At 46.1% G+C, this 14,495-nt stretch overlaps 1 protein-coding gene across 7 annotated transcripts in view; it reads right to left on the bottom strand.

Moving 5' to 3' along the window:
• UBR4 (ubiquitin protein ligase E3 component n-recognin 4) overlaps positions 1-14,495 on the bottom strand; it is a 128,642-nt gene that overhangs the window by 62,602 nt on the left and 51,545 nt on the right. The window contains exons 47-61 of one of the 7 annotated variants that reach the window (XM_060310362.1): positions 13,945-14,108; positions 13,286-13,502; positions 12,213-12,429; positions 11,434-11,466; positions 10,216-10,279; positions 9,421-9,555; positions 8,250-8,424; positions 7,463-7,546; positions 7,232-7,372; positions 5,927-6,048; positions 5,152-5,263; positions 3,124-3,254; positions 2,825-3,002; positions 2,257-2,361; positions 583-720 (exon numbers count right to left, since the gene is read on the bottom strand). In XM_060310362.1, the coding sequence (XP_060166345.1) occupies positions 583-720; positions 2,257-2,361; positions 2,825-3,002; positions 3,124-3,254; positions 5,152-5,263; positions 5,927-6,048; positions 7,232-7,372; positions 7,463-7,546; positions 8,250-8,424; positions 9,421-9,555; positions 10,216-10,279; positions 11,434-11,466; positions 12,213-12,429; positions 13,286-13,502; positions 13,945-14,108 (2,016 nt within the window). The remainder of the gene's footprint in view (positions 1-582; positions 721-2,256; positions 2,362-2,824; positions 3,003-3,123; positions 3,255-5,151; positions 5,264-5,926; positions 6,049-7,231; positions 7,373-7,462; positions 7,547-8,249; positions 8,425-9,420; positions 9,556-10,215; positions 10,280-11,433; positions 11,467-12,212; positions 12,430-13,285; positions 13,503-13,944; positions 14,109-14,495) is intronic. The other 6 variants (XM_060310369.1, XM_060310384.1, XM_060310386.1 and 3 more) reach the window with 6 other exon arrangements.

Genomic DNA, 14,495 nt, shown 5'->3' with positions numbered 1-14,495 from the left:
TAAGGATTGAATTCACGATTTTGGTCCCACAGGACTAAATGACTAAATGACTCTTCTGGGTACCCAAAGAACAGAAGATCCACCCACAAGAACAATTAATCTCAACTGTGGATAAATTTCCATCTCATACTCCAGAAGAAACATATACTGATTTGGGAATCTCAAAATTATCAGCTACTCTATATCTCTTCCACAAAAAATTTTCATATCCAATTTTTAAGCAGAGACTGATTTTTGAGATCAAACCAAAATGGCTTGTCATGCTTCCTCATTCTAGAATCCCAACCCCCACCAGTTAGTACAGATGGCCTGCTATATTAATATACCAGATCATTAACAATGGGACTGCCCAAAATCTCTTCCCCAACAGAAGCAGCAAAAACCACCGTAGGACTGATTTCAAAGTCATACCATAATTGTTTTCAATTAATCATGATTTGGGATTATGTATGTCATTTCTTTCTTCCACTAACAGATAATTAAACTTCCCCTTGCGGAAACCAATCCTAGGGCCCAGGCAGGGATTTCTATTTTGTCCCCACCCTCTCTGCCCAAGGATATCAGGACCTCCAGCCACATTACCACTGTGCTCGCCAGCCACCGAGTCCACTGCACTTCCCCCGCTCTCCGAGCCCACACTACCACCGTGGTCAGCAGGGGAGGTCCGAAGGGTGGAACCATCAGTTGCTGCTGTGCTGCCCTCGTCGTCTGAGGCTGGAGCTGAGAGAGTAACGAGAGCTGTTACAGGTAAAAACCCCTCTTCGGGGCAAAAGCATCAAACTACATAGTGCAGAAGACACAATGCAGTTTATACATCCTGTTGTCAAAGAAAAAAGGGAAGGATTTGCTTTGCTGGTTAATCACTAACAGGAACAAACACTATACATGGTGCATTGCAAACAGTACTTAGACAGAAGTGAAAACCCAGTTCACTGGGCATTTCCTTCGCTGTTACATCACAGTGCAAGTAAAACAGTGCAGAGATTCAAGAAGAATCTGTGACGTGGACACTCAGTTTTCTAGCTAAAATGCTTCACGGTCACCATAGTCTAGGTGTTACTGACACCTGCTGAGATTGGAAAATAGCCATTACCATTCAAAAGCATAGATTCTGAATTTTCATGAGATTTGTTTTGCAATCAATTTATGCTTATGCTAGGAAATCACTTATCATGAGCTCTCAAATCAACCCTGTCTGTTTTTTTAATCAGATGGTCCAGAGGGGAGCTCATTCGGAAATTTCAAACTTCCTAATCATCCTCATCAGATGCTAATAACGAAGCAAGGAAATTCCCCAGAGACAGCCACAGCATCCAGGATCAGGGCTGAGCTGAGACAGGAGGAAAATGCTGGATGAGATACATGGGGGAGAAAAGCCAAGACAGCCACAGAGCACAGTAGGAACATAACTGGCACAGCACAACAGTGACCCCCAAGCCTGAAATGACAGCAACTAAAGAGACCTAAGGAAAGCAACAAGCCACGACAGCAGGCGAGAGGGGACAGCCAGTTTCTCCCTTTCTTATCTATCCAAGATAAAACGCCCAAAACAAAAAAACAAAGAAAAAAAAAAAAGAAACAAATAGAGGGACACATCAGTCTGAAAACTCTCAATCAACCCTTAAATTACTCAGGGGCTGATTTTCCAGTAGATTGTTCAGATGTTCCATCCTCCTCTATTTGGTCCAACTCTCCGCTCAGGACATATTTTTTTTTTATCAGATTAGGAAAAGTGATTGAAAGTACACACAAAATGAGGTCTGAAGATTTCCTATGCATTTGAATTGTCCATAAAAACCCTACCCACCAAGCTCAGATCCCACGCTGACCTGAAGTGTAACTCAGCTTCTTGTAGGTTCACTTTTATTTGCAGATGAAGAGAAAAAAGTTAAAAGGTTTGAGCTCCATTTCTTGTCTCCCTTTTGAAACTGTCTAAAATGTTAGAACTCTGGTGAAGAACCCTGAAAGCTGTGATTTAAGCTCTAAAGCCGATCAACCTGCAAGCTGTTCTCTTGGCCTTTCCTTGGGGAATTAGCTGAAGCCAGGCAGCATGCAAAGTGTAGGGAAGCAGAGCCATGAATGCCTTTGCCAAGCTGCATCACTATGCCTTCCACACCCGCATTTCTAAAGCAAAGGCACAAGCAGGAAGTCCAGGATGGCCTGTCAAAGCAGCTGCCCATTACACTCTCACAGCGTTGGAAACGAGGCCTGAGGGTCCTGGGGCCCTGAGCCGCGCTCCTTGCTGTGGACAGTTACCTGATGCTGTGGTGTCAGAGAGGGTTCCTGCGTCCAGAGAGGAAGAGCTGGGTGCCTGGCCGGACAGCCCCAGGCTCTGCAGGCCCAGGGCACTGCTGCTGCTGCCTGGGAAACAAGTGGAGAGTGAGCACAGCATCCCCTCCAGACCCCATCCACAGCGCCGCTTGGCCACCTGCTGCCCTCAGGAGTCTAAACTCACCAGCGTGTGACCCCCTTTGGCCTAGAGGAAGTTACTCAACAGCCATTGCTGTCCACCCACCAAATTTAGTTACAGAGATGGTGGAAGCCTTCCTTCAGCTCAGGCAGGACACAGGCTGGAGGAATCTAACAGATTTGGGAGGAAACAATCCAAAAGACCAAACTAACAGAAACTATGAGATTGGCTCCCAGACTAAAAATCCCACCGTGATCCCTCTCACTCTCCACCTGTATCTCTGAACAGCTCTCACCCAGATCAACCTCTCCCCAAATCTGGGGACGAGCTAAGTCAGCTGGATATCAGTAACTGCCAAACCCTCTTTCCTGTGCAAGGCCAACGGGCCACTGTGTTCCTGGCATTGCCTTCTACCTTGCTGGTCCTGCTGCAGGCTCAGGGCAATGGCTAGTTCAACCATGGTCTCGTCATCTGCATCAGGCGGGATGTCCAGCATGGGGGGGAAGCCCTCTGCGCCTGCCAGCAGGGCCTCCAGGGGAGAGGGGTTGCCATTGTTGACATTTTCAGCTGTCTCCAGGACCATCGACTCAGACTGCAGAGAGAAAGCTCTGTCAGTGTCCCGTGGTAAACGGCAGCTTGTGGAAGTCCACTGAATAAGAGCTAGAGGAGAGTTCTGAGGCTCCTCCTCCCCTCTCCTGCTGCCAGAGACTCACCACCATCTCAAAATCTCCATGGTCCACCTCACTCTGTTCCTGGCTTTCCTGACGGATGTGACCACCATTCGGGATCCCTGACGACTGCATTTTCTCATCTGCGTCATCATCGTCATCATCATCCTTGTCTCCTGAGTCAAAGAAACCCCAGTCACCTGAAGGTGCTTGCTCTTTCCTCCCTCGGCGTGTGGTAAGATAAGCTATTGCATAGCAAACAAAAACCAAGACAAGCAAGCTACCAGCTAGTGCCCTGTGCTTTAGAGATAAATTCCAGGGAGCCGTGCCTGGCCTTGTTCTCCTGCTTCCTGGACCTAGCAGGATCTGGGAAGGTGGGGCTGGCAGTGACAGCCTGCTCCACTTAGGAGAAGTCTTTTCCAGCTGATGAAGGAAAACAAAAACAAAAATGCTTGGATTCCATAAAGCAGAAAAATCTAAGACCAGCAGGTCCCATGAACTTGTGCCAACCCTCAAGAGACCTGGACAAGACAGGGAAAATAATACAATTGAGATGTTTCTCTATTATCTGTCATGGCAGCTTGGAGTGTTATCTTACTTTTTTTCCCCCAAAACAACTGGGTCAGTGAGATTTTCACACTACATAATCATTAAGAGAAGAACCAATTGTGATGTGAAACCATCGAATAAAAGCTGGTTCTTTCAGCACAGCACTACAGGTCCTACCCGGACCAGCTTCTGTATGAAGGGGAAAAGCCTTCTAAAAAGGGAGAAGCCCAGGTTAGACTCCTAATTATCAGAAAAGGATGGAGACCTTGCCTTCCACTCAATGGGCTGAAAAAGTATGTGGACATGACCTTAACTGGAAACATAAGCTATCCGGACTCTAGCTTCTCCACAGAGAAAAGATGCACAAACTGTTGCCTGACTCATCAAAAGCTTAAGATGAATGATACTCAAGGAAGGTTGTCTGAAGGTCGTGAAGCTGCATGCGCTCCTCTAAACCTGCACCGGACCACAGAGTAGCCACAGCCACTAGTTACAATGTGGCTAGTCCACATGGAGATGTGATGTTAGCGTATATAGTATGCACTAGATTTTTTTTACTATTGGAGTATAATTGCTTTACAATGTTGTTAGTTTCTGCTATACAATGAAGTGAATCAGCTGTATGTATACCTACATCCCCTCCTTCTTGGACCTCCCTCCCACCCACCGCCCCGCACTAGATTTTTAAGACAGTACAAAAAAAATTTTTAAGAATGGAAAATATTTTACTAATAATTTTTTATATTAATTATGTGTTGAAATAATATTTTTGATATATTGGAATTATCAGTAAGTTAATTTCAAATATTTCTTTTTACTCTTTATCACGTGACTAAAATAAAATTTTAAACTATATATGTGACTTTCATTGGAAGTTTAACTTCTGAGCTAAACCAAGTAACCAGAGTTACACAATATACTACTGCTAAGATTTAGACAATTGGTAGAACTGCTTTTCCTAAAATGTTAAATGCTATGTCCTTGACTTGTATCCAAGTGTATCAAGAGGGAAATCTCTTGTGAAATTTACTGTCAATCTTATTGTAGGTAAGTCCCCTGAAGATACTACCCATTAGGCAACAAAATGGACCCTTAATGTAAGAGCTTTCATGCGGGGAAATTTTTCATTTCCTGAAAAATGGTGGGTTTTTTCTTTAGTCACTGTGATTTTTGAACTGTTCTCATTTTATTTTCACTCTGGCTTTTGGGAAGCTTTCAGCCAAAAATAAGATCTTCACTTAACAACCATGTAGGACTTTGTGATGTAGGTTTTATGTTCTTGGCTTGATTTTACTACTGTACCTTTATTTTCCTCTGGCCTTGATGTTCCTTCTTTTTATTCTACTTACTATGCGTTTTTTATACACCACCTTCAATTCTTCATGGAACAAGGCGGCGTAAAACAATGGATACATAACCAGAAGTCTCCAGGGCCTTGGTCAACATGAGCAGCACGTCCTAGTGCTTTATTTCCCTTCTCCCCCCGCCACACTTGCACAAGCCTAAACCCAGACCTCACATTACCCATTGGAGTGTTGCTTCGAGGGGAGGAGGGCAACGTCACATGTCTCCGCTTGTTCCTCGGCCTTAGGACTCGAATTAGAGCTTGTTTACAAGAGAAGCTCACAGCAGGATCCTGAGGTTGAAAGGAAACCATCATTCTTACGTTTTAATATTATTCATGAAACTGCCTATAAACACTTTCCTTTCTTGGACAATCACATGCATGTGGAAGATCTGCCTGCTCTCACCTGCAACCTGCTGAATCAGGTCAGCAGTTAAGCCCATTTCCCTGACCTAGCATAGAGAAGCCCCATATGCTACATTCTTGTATCTTAGTTCCTGGTAATAGACTGGCAGGTCATTTGGCCCTGAAGTCCCTTTGGCTGTCTACAAATTGATTTTGGCTTTTCATCAGATGATCAGGCTCACTTAGCTCTGTTATAAAATCAGTACTTCCAACACTAGCTTCTATGCCAGAGTCACTGGAAATAGATCTTGATGATGTTCCTTCAGGTACTCATTTAATTAATACTTACTTAGCATTAACTATGAAGCAACCATCAGCATATTCCCTGGGGACTCAGCACTGAATAAAACAAACCAAGTCCATTCCCTTTTCAAACCTTTCTTTCCATGGAATGAGTAAGATGTTAAAGGTTTTACTGATATGTAAAATTCTTAATTCCCATTACACTCTCCTTTAAGTCTGTTTTATTTCATTAATTAGCAAACTTATAAAAAAAATTTTTCCAGACATTCCCAGGTAAGGATTATCTGGGGTTGTAATGATACGTACAGGACACAGTAGCATCTGCATGTATATCTTGGATGCTGTATTAATACAGTCCAGCTCACAGGTACAGTAGCCATGGATAATGTCTACCAGAGCATTAACGGTAGCTTCAATATGAGTTAGGCCTAAAGGGGAGAAATAGATGGTGAAAAAACTTCTAACTGCTTGACAGTCAAAGACAAAAGTACAAATTCTTATGCCCACGTAAAGGTCAAGCTAACAAGAAAATGACAAGCACACACAGCAAAACAACACACACACGTAGAATGTAGACTGTAGGCATTGTTTCCGATTTGTTTCATTAATAGTCTCCTAAATCTCCCAAACTGTCTCCAAAAGCCTTTCCAAATATCCTGCACCACAGAAATAAATAGGTGTCTACTCTCTATGGATATCAAGAGACAGGACAGAGAAATGTGAAGAGCTGAGCAGAGTCTGAATGTTCCCTACTATCTCCAAACCTTAGGTGATAAAGATGACCCTAACAGGCCTTTTGGGTTTACTGCCCAAGCAATGTCCAAACACAAATGAGTAATAGGGGTCCTTCTACTTTTCTAGATTGCTATTCAGAACCTTATTACTCTTCCACCTAAAAACCTTACTGTGAAAAGTTAGATACCAAAGGCAGCAGTAGCTTAGAAATAAAATAATTCTCTAGTATGATGTTTTTTGGGTTTTGTTTTAAATAAATAAATTCACTTATTTGTTTGTTTATGGCTGCACTGGGTCCTTGTTGCTGCGTGCGGGCTTTCTCTAGTTGCGGCGAGTGGGCTTCTCGTTGCGGTGGCTTCTCTTGTTGCGAAGCATGCTCTCTAGGTGCGCGGGCTTCAGTAGTTGAGGCACACGGGCTCAGTAGTTGTGGCTCATGGGCTCTAGAGCACAGGCTCAGTAGTTGTGGCGCACGGGCTTAGTTGCTCCGTGGCATGTGGGATCTTCCCGGATCAGGGATCAAACCCATGCCCCCTGCACTAGCAGGCGGATTCTTAACTACTGCGCCACCAGGGTAGTCCCCTCAAAGACTTTTTTAAAAACAATTATAAACACCACTAAGGACACACGCACGCACACACTTCTTTATGTGAAGTATTCAATCCGACATGAGAGATACAAGAAAGTCCTACTTCTCTGCTACACTGCTAAATTCCTCTATCAGGAACATTGATCTCACAGGCTTCTGTTTCCTAAATATTCACTAAATACCCACTCCGGAAGAGACAGATGATGAAGGCTAAAGGTGAAGAGTTCAATCTGTTCCAAGAAAAAACTTACATCAGGCTTCACTATCAAGTATCCCTTTTAACATGATACCTGGCAGGCAGGCAGGTGCCAAGAAGGCATTCTTGGGTTTGGATGCATGGAGTTTCCAGAAGTGGTTCACCAGCTGGGTGATGAAACTACAGCAGTCTCCCTCCAACTGTTTCTGAGGTTCTCTCCCCTCATCCGCTCCTTCTAAGCAGGAGAAAAAAAAATTATTAACGATGGTAAATCTAAGATGGAATTTAATTTGTTTTAAGGTTAACTCAGGTCAAGGAAGCTTGCCTGGGGAGGGAGTTTCAAGTGGGGCCCCAGTCAATATGCCAACTATCCCTAGACTCCAGCAGGCACATCTAGGAAAAAAACAGTCTGGGAAAGGAATATCACAGAAAACATTGTATGTTAGAATTAAGTAGAAGGGGAGCATTCAGGAGCTTACAGCAGATTCAGAGATCTCAGGTGCAACTGTTCAACTTCTAAAAGCTAGGGGAACATCTGCAATTTTCTAGAATGATTCGTGAATTATAGTATTAGAGGAGGAACAGGATGATGACAGCATATGGAAATATGTAAATAACAGAACTGTAAAGGCATCAATAAGCTCTATTTGATGAAAGCAAAGCAGGTTTGGTACCCAGCCAATGTGAGGAGAGAGGAGGAAATAGAATCAAGCACTGAGAAAGGCTACAGATATTAATAAAATACTGGCACGAAATACAGCACGAAAGCAAAAGACATGATCCTATTACTTTCAAGCAACCAGGGCACAAGCTTAACTTTACCCTGAAGATCTTAAAGAAGTAGTAAATTCGGAGACAGATTGTATCTGATGTCCAGAGCACTAAATAAACTCAAGAGCAATCCAAGGAGTAAGTACTGGAAACAGTATTTACTTAGAACGATACAATTTTAACGTCAAAAGCCCTTCAAGACATAAAGACAAGAGAGTAAAATCCCTGTCTCAGAGCATGATGTCAGTCAGAAGCCAGTGAGAACAAGAAGAAGATGAGAGAGTAAAGAAGGTGGTGTAGCAAGCAGATTTCAGGACCACGGCCATACAGGCCAAGTTCACCTGTTTCCATCTGGGGCAGCTTTGACTCCGTAAAGTGGACAAGGTTATTAGGGCGCATGATGGCAATGGAGCGAGCTGTGATCACCAGCCTCTGGAAGACCTCAGGGTCCAAATCCTTGCCTTCTTTGCTGGATGTGTTGAGACACTGCACAGCTTTGCTCAGCAAGGCCTGATCCTACAACAAAAGAATCACAGAGGATGAACCAAAAGCAAGGAAGGCCTGGGCGCTAAAGCACAGAGGAGAGGGGAACCGACAGACCATCAGGCTGGCTACCTCCTCTCAAGAGAACAGGTTAGTTACCACTGACTACCTGGAACAAACCTTCAAAGCAGCCCAACACAGTTCAACTTCTTCATATAATAAAACACTAAAGACGCTTAAAAAAAAAAAAAAATCAAAAGCCATGAAATCAGTACCGAAGTATGATAGGAAAACTAGAAATACCAGCCAATTCTCCAGAGCTACATACAACATCCCGGCTCTCCTCCCTATGGAAGTCATTTCTTCGCAGGTTCATACCAAAGCTATGTTTCCAAAACCGCCTTTCCTTGACAGGTTCAGCAGGTTAGCTCGCACTTCTCAGCTCTCTGGGTCGGAGGCACCAAGGCATCTGGGCTGGCGGCTTCCTCCTCACGGATCTGAACTGTCAACAGTCTCTCCCATTTTTAGAAACTGGCCTAACTTACTGCCTTCAGTCGCTACTTACTTTTATAGGTGAGACCCTCTCTCCCCAGATTTCCCCCTCAGTCTCTCCAACAACCACTTACCAAATTCATCACAAGCAAGTACACCTCACTGAGGGCTGTGGCACAGCTGCAGGAGTGGAAACACCAGGAGCCCTGACCTCCTGAGTGACTTCCCGCCCCACTCTTCCAGTGAGCAGCCACCCCTCCTCAAGCATCCCTCCCCTCCCTTCCTTAAATCTTCCTGATCCAATTAGATAACAGAACAAAATGAATGCAAACCAGTGGCCCATTACTGGCTTGTCCTCATTTTGAGTGATAGTTATTAACTTCTCAGGAGAAACTTTAGGATGTGTGGGTCTAATCTCAACGCTCTCCTCTCCCCACCTTACTTTGCTACGCCTTTGCTTTACATCCAAAAAGCCAACTTGCTTGATTCCCTGTCAGTACCACAACTTACGCTTCAACAGAAGGCACCCCTGATTACCTTGTGGCTGTGATAGGCTGAGCGGCTGGTGTGCAGGCTGGCCAGAAGGCTCTTGGACTGCTGCTGGACACTGGCAGGCGCTGGCAGGGACAGCAGCAGAGTGGCCAGCTCCTGAGCTGCATTCTTGTTTCTCTCCTGATGCAGAAGACAGCAGGGTTGTCACTAACCCCACCAAATCCATGCAGGATAAACTGCCCACATGCTGCCCCCCACGCCTTCCTCCCTTCTCGGCCACCAGGACTAGGTTAGGCTCCACGGACCGCAAGGAGCAAAACAAAGAATTTCAGAAATTACAATCCTCCCACAATACAGGTAAAGAGAGTCCAAGGTCATGACTCCCAGAACAATGTTCTTTAATCAGAACGTTGACTATTCATCCTATTGTACAAAACACTCTCACTATGGGTCCCCCAAAAGCAGGACATAAGGCCTTAAGCTGAAGACTCCTCTGGAGCATCTTTGCAAATCAAGATTATGCTATGAATGTTCTTTAGCTGCAAGGCTTCGAGGCCTCTGATGACTCCACTGACTTCCTGCCTCTTCAGAAAGCTCCCATGTGCTTTAAAAAAGTAACTTGGGGCTTCCCTGGTGGCGCAGTGGTTGAGAGTCCGCCTGCCGATGCAAGGGACACGGGTTCGTGCCCCAGTCCGGGAAGATCCCACATGCCGCGGAGCGGCTGGGCCCGTGAGCCATGGCCGCTGAGCCTGCGCGTCCGGAGCCCGTGCTCCGCAACGGGAGAGGCCACAGCAATGAGAGGCCCGCGTACTGCAAAAAAAAAAAAAAAAAGTAACTTACCTTCTCGATGATTGGGCCAACAGCAAAGCAGCTTTCCAGGGCTTCTAAAGAACTCACAACCAGCCTAGGGAGACAGAAAAGTGGTGTGAGTGCAACAACCCTTCTCTCTGCCTGGTGCTTTAGCCTGCAGACTACAGTCGTGAGGACCTTGGGGACAGCTAATGAATGCCAAACACAAAATCAAAGCACAATAAGGCCTGCCACAGGCACCATGCATATCGTTTCCTTGTATTACAGGCCAGAAGAAACCTGGCTCCTGCTCGGAGATCAACCTGAGGCCATGTTCATAATCCGTAACTCAAAGACAGGGCTTTTCTTCCCCAAAGCGGATAAATGTGCTTCCTCCTGCTGCCTGTGGCAGGGATCCCTGAGAAGGGCTTAACAGTCTTGATGCAATGGGACCCGAAGCTCAGGTGCCCCATAGATCAGTAGGCAGAGGGGACACACAAAGGGAAAGGTTAAAACCATCTTCTTATACTGGGAGAGCTGGGGTTATATTTTACTTATACCTCCAAGTAAGTGCACAAAGGCACTTCGTATGAGTTCCCCAAGTACGGAGAAGAGAACAAACTGTATTTTCAGGTGCACGCCAATTGCCAACGTTCAAAGGGTACTATAAAGCACCTTTAGGAAACTGGGCAATTTTCTCTAAGGGAAGGACAGGAAACCCAACCACTGAAGGGTACCAAGTGACACGCTCCCAAGGGCTCACTCCTGTGGGTTTAATGCAGCACAGTGAAAAGACCAACATCCTGAGGGCTGAAGCTCTGGACAGAGAGGGGAAAGTGTGGAGAAGGCAGCTGGAGAGAAAAGGTCAAGGGGCAGAGGAAGGCAGTAAAGAGCCAGGAAAGAGAGACCTGGGACATAAAACCACGGTGGACAGAACAAGCTCTCTGGTGGCTTTTCAGACAGTAGAACTTTTGCACTGTCCCGGCGCCCCCTCCCCGCTTCTCATCCACTGTAGAGAGGGAGCAGAGAGGGATGGGGTAAGGAAGGGGACGCCAAGAGTCTGAAGCGGCCGACACCAAGCACGCACGCACAACCCTCCGCATTCTCCACTTTGACACGGGACAGCTCTGCAGCCATGCAATGACCAGAACAGAAAGAAGCAGGAGGACTTTTCCACAGAAGCGGAATCAACGCAAAGCCACGCCATCGGTTACACCGCTCTCTGACACACACTCGCTCGTGCAGAGAAAAGAAAGAGGGCATACTAACCGGTCCAGCTTGGTTAGGGACTCAGTTTCAGAACTTGGGGGAGAAGCAAAAGAAAAAAAAGGAAAAAAATGTGAAGCTCAGAGAAACCTGGAAATACATCCTAAGCAAACAATATAAGAATAGGGTGGGGGGCGGAAGAAAGAGAGAGAAAAGGGGTTGGGTGGGGAGGCTGCTGGCAGGAGGCCGTGATTCCAAGCCAGGCTATTCCTACGACTTACAATGTAAGAACTAAACGTCTTACATCCCGCATCTGCCACGGCAAACCAGCAGCTCCCTAGCGCAAAGAAGCCAAGCGCAATGCTTAAGAAGGCCACTGGGGGGAGCCTCAGGAGGCTCTGAACTCTGCCACAAGATGCCTGGGACAGCCTCTTGCCAGCAGTGTTATTACCACATGAAATAGCTGCTGCAGAGGAAGATGAGAAGACGATGAAATCGGAATGAAAGGGAAGATTTTTCCCTATAACTTCAGCAAGACTAGATCCTAATCTATAATACTGGCTTAAGCCTCTTCTGGTCAGCAGCCTCTGGCTACTCCAAAGGGTACCTGAGCTTATTAAGAGAAGGGAAGGGACAGAAGGGTCCAGGCAGAGCCCTGGGAGTCAGATGGCTCTGAGCCGCCTCCAGGCCTTGTCGGCACACTAAGGAGACACTGAGTGAAATCCTGAAAAAATCACAGGCCAGACTTGGGACACTTAGAGGCTCACTCTCTCGAGACACAGGTTCTGCTGGGAGAGTGAGAACTGGTGAGAACTGAATTCAGCCCCTGTCAGTGCTGGTACCTCTCCAGGACAGTTCCACTCGTGGTGGTAGGGGCAGCTGAATCACTGTCTCCAGTGCCATTGCTCTGGCTCAGGTTTGAAGGACAGATGTTGCTGACGGAGGCAGAAGGGAATTCTTCCGGGGGCTCATCAGGCCAGCCAAACTGCTCCTTAGTCTTGCCATAGACTTTTACAGCATCGATCATGGTGACACCTGCTGGATCCACCGAGGCCCCAACTGCAGTAAGCAAGAGCAAGCTTTTAGGAAGCACATTCTCTGAAGGGTTACCACCACCACCACCTACAAAGCAAAGACCAGACTAGTTTGGACAAAGTTCCAAGCCTCATCGATTTCACAGGCACAGAGGAACTTTATCTCCTGAGACTTCAGTAGCACTTTCATCTTGTATAGGTGCTGAATACGTGTAGAAACAGTTCCATGGACCAAAAGCCCATGAAGTCTCCTACTCAGAAGAAGAGTCCCCAAACACCAGTGTAGGGATCCTCTGGTGCTATTAGGTTACCGTGTCTCCCAACTCCACCCCCAGGGATCTCTAAACACTCCTTTTGTTCAAAGCACAGATCATCATCATGAATGAATACCAAGAGCAACTGTTTCTGGAAGGAAAAGTATCAGACAGGTGGCCAGTAAATGGTAGGGAACGTTGCCCGCCCTATGAAAGGCTCAGGGATGTGTACTCTGAGGATTTAAAGGCATTGCTAACCGTCTCTCAGTGACATGTGCCCTGAGGCCTGCATCTGCGCCTTAAGAAAGCCTTGCAATTTCACATGCTAATCTTGCTGCCTACACACGCAGGCAGCCCCATCTGCAAGGCTACCCAACCCTACAGAAGTGAGCCCTGAAGCAGAGTTTTACCCTGTCTTTACCCTTCCCATTCTCGAGTATATCCCTTTCCTGTAATCTTGTTTCCTTTATATCTCAAACGAAGCTCAAAGTTTCATGATGGCAGAGACCACAGAGCTATCAGTAGAGCAGAGGGTTCCTAGAATACTGGAAAGCCACAGAGAAGTGGCCACCCAGTCAGAATTCATAACGAGAAGGATACAGTCTATGCCAGGGGCTGGGGACTCACTGAAGAGGTTCAGCTTCTTATCGGCCTGCAGGGCTTCTTCTCTGGTGAAGGGGAAGTCAAACCAGCGTGAGCGACTCAGGTTAAGTTGCATGGTTCTGCCAAAGATCTCAATATATGATGGGGCCCGTTCAATTGCCTGGGTCCCAATCTGGATCCGCATGCCTGTCATCACCATAGTGCTGTTGTTGTTACTGATCTCAATGGTGAAGCCACCAGGCTGGAGGGAGAAGAGGCACATATCATACAATTACTGCAAGTTCTTAAGGACAAACTTTCGATCCTTCCTGTGACAGTGACACAATGTGTGATCCTACAAAAGACCTTTATCCTCTTTAACTCCTCAGCACTGACTTCTTTTCTTCCAAGGATGGGAAAACAGAAGCAGGGAGTAGACTCTTCAGTTTCAGGCTTCTTTCTCCCCAGCATTAACCACCTCCTGCTGCCCTGTGCCCAGTAACCCTACTGACAACATGGGAATAGGAGCCCTTTGGCATGGAAGTGAGAATATTCATTAATTCTAGGGACCATGAAACTAGAATCAAGGGTTAATGACTGTGAGTCTTGCATTCTAAGAGAAGATGTGTCCTCAAACCTTCTAAATGTGTCCTCGAGTCCTTCTACCCAGCGAATGAACCCAGCACGGTGCAGTCAGTCCTCACCTTGGTGTTGGCCACATACATGCCAGTGGAATTCAGCCGGTGCTTTATCTGTTGTGCGTTGTAGACCTGCAGGAGGTCATTACCACCGAACTCCACATCTGTCAGCTGCTGGTTGTGTTCAAAGAAGTCAATGGGGAAGGTCACTTGGCTAGATGTGCGAGTTGCTGTGGAGAACAGCATCAGATTGCCACAGAGCAACATTAGTGCGATCCCCACCACCTCTGTGCTCCTAAGCTCACAAGTACTCCCTAATCTTTCTAGGCCAACTCGGGATTATAAGGTTTGCATCAGTATGATGCCTACACGCGGTCAGCTGTCCAACAGTCATCACCCCCAACCACAACACAACCTAGCGGGGCGAAGAAATCTGATGTCAGTATTGGCTACACTTAATAACAACAAGCTCTCTCAGAGCTGGTTTATTTAAAATAAACAAAGGAAACTATTCCTTTATAGGAAGATGAGCTGCATGATTATCTCAAACACAGACTCTAGAACAAATTCCAGATAGTGGGGTGAACCCTGTAAAGATCTTTGCTCAACCCGAGTCA

Source organism: Globicephala melas, chromosome 1, assembly GCF_963455315.2.
Source record: "Globicephala melas chromosome 1, mGloMel1.2, whole genome shotgun sequence".
Taxonomy (NCBI): Eukaryota; Metazoa; Chordata; class Mammalia; order Artiodactyla; family Delphinidae; genus Globicephala; species Globicephala melas.
The sequence above is the reverse complement of the archived record's forward strand: the minus strand, read 5'-3'. Positions and strand labels throughout refer to the sequence as shown.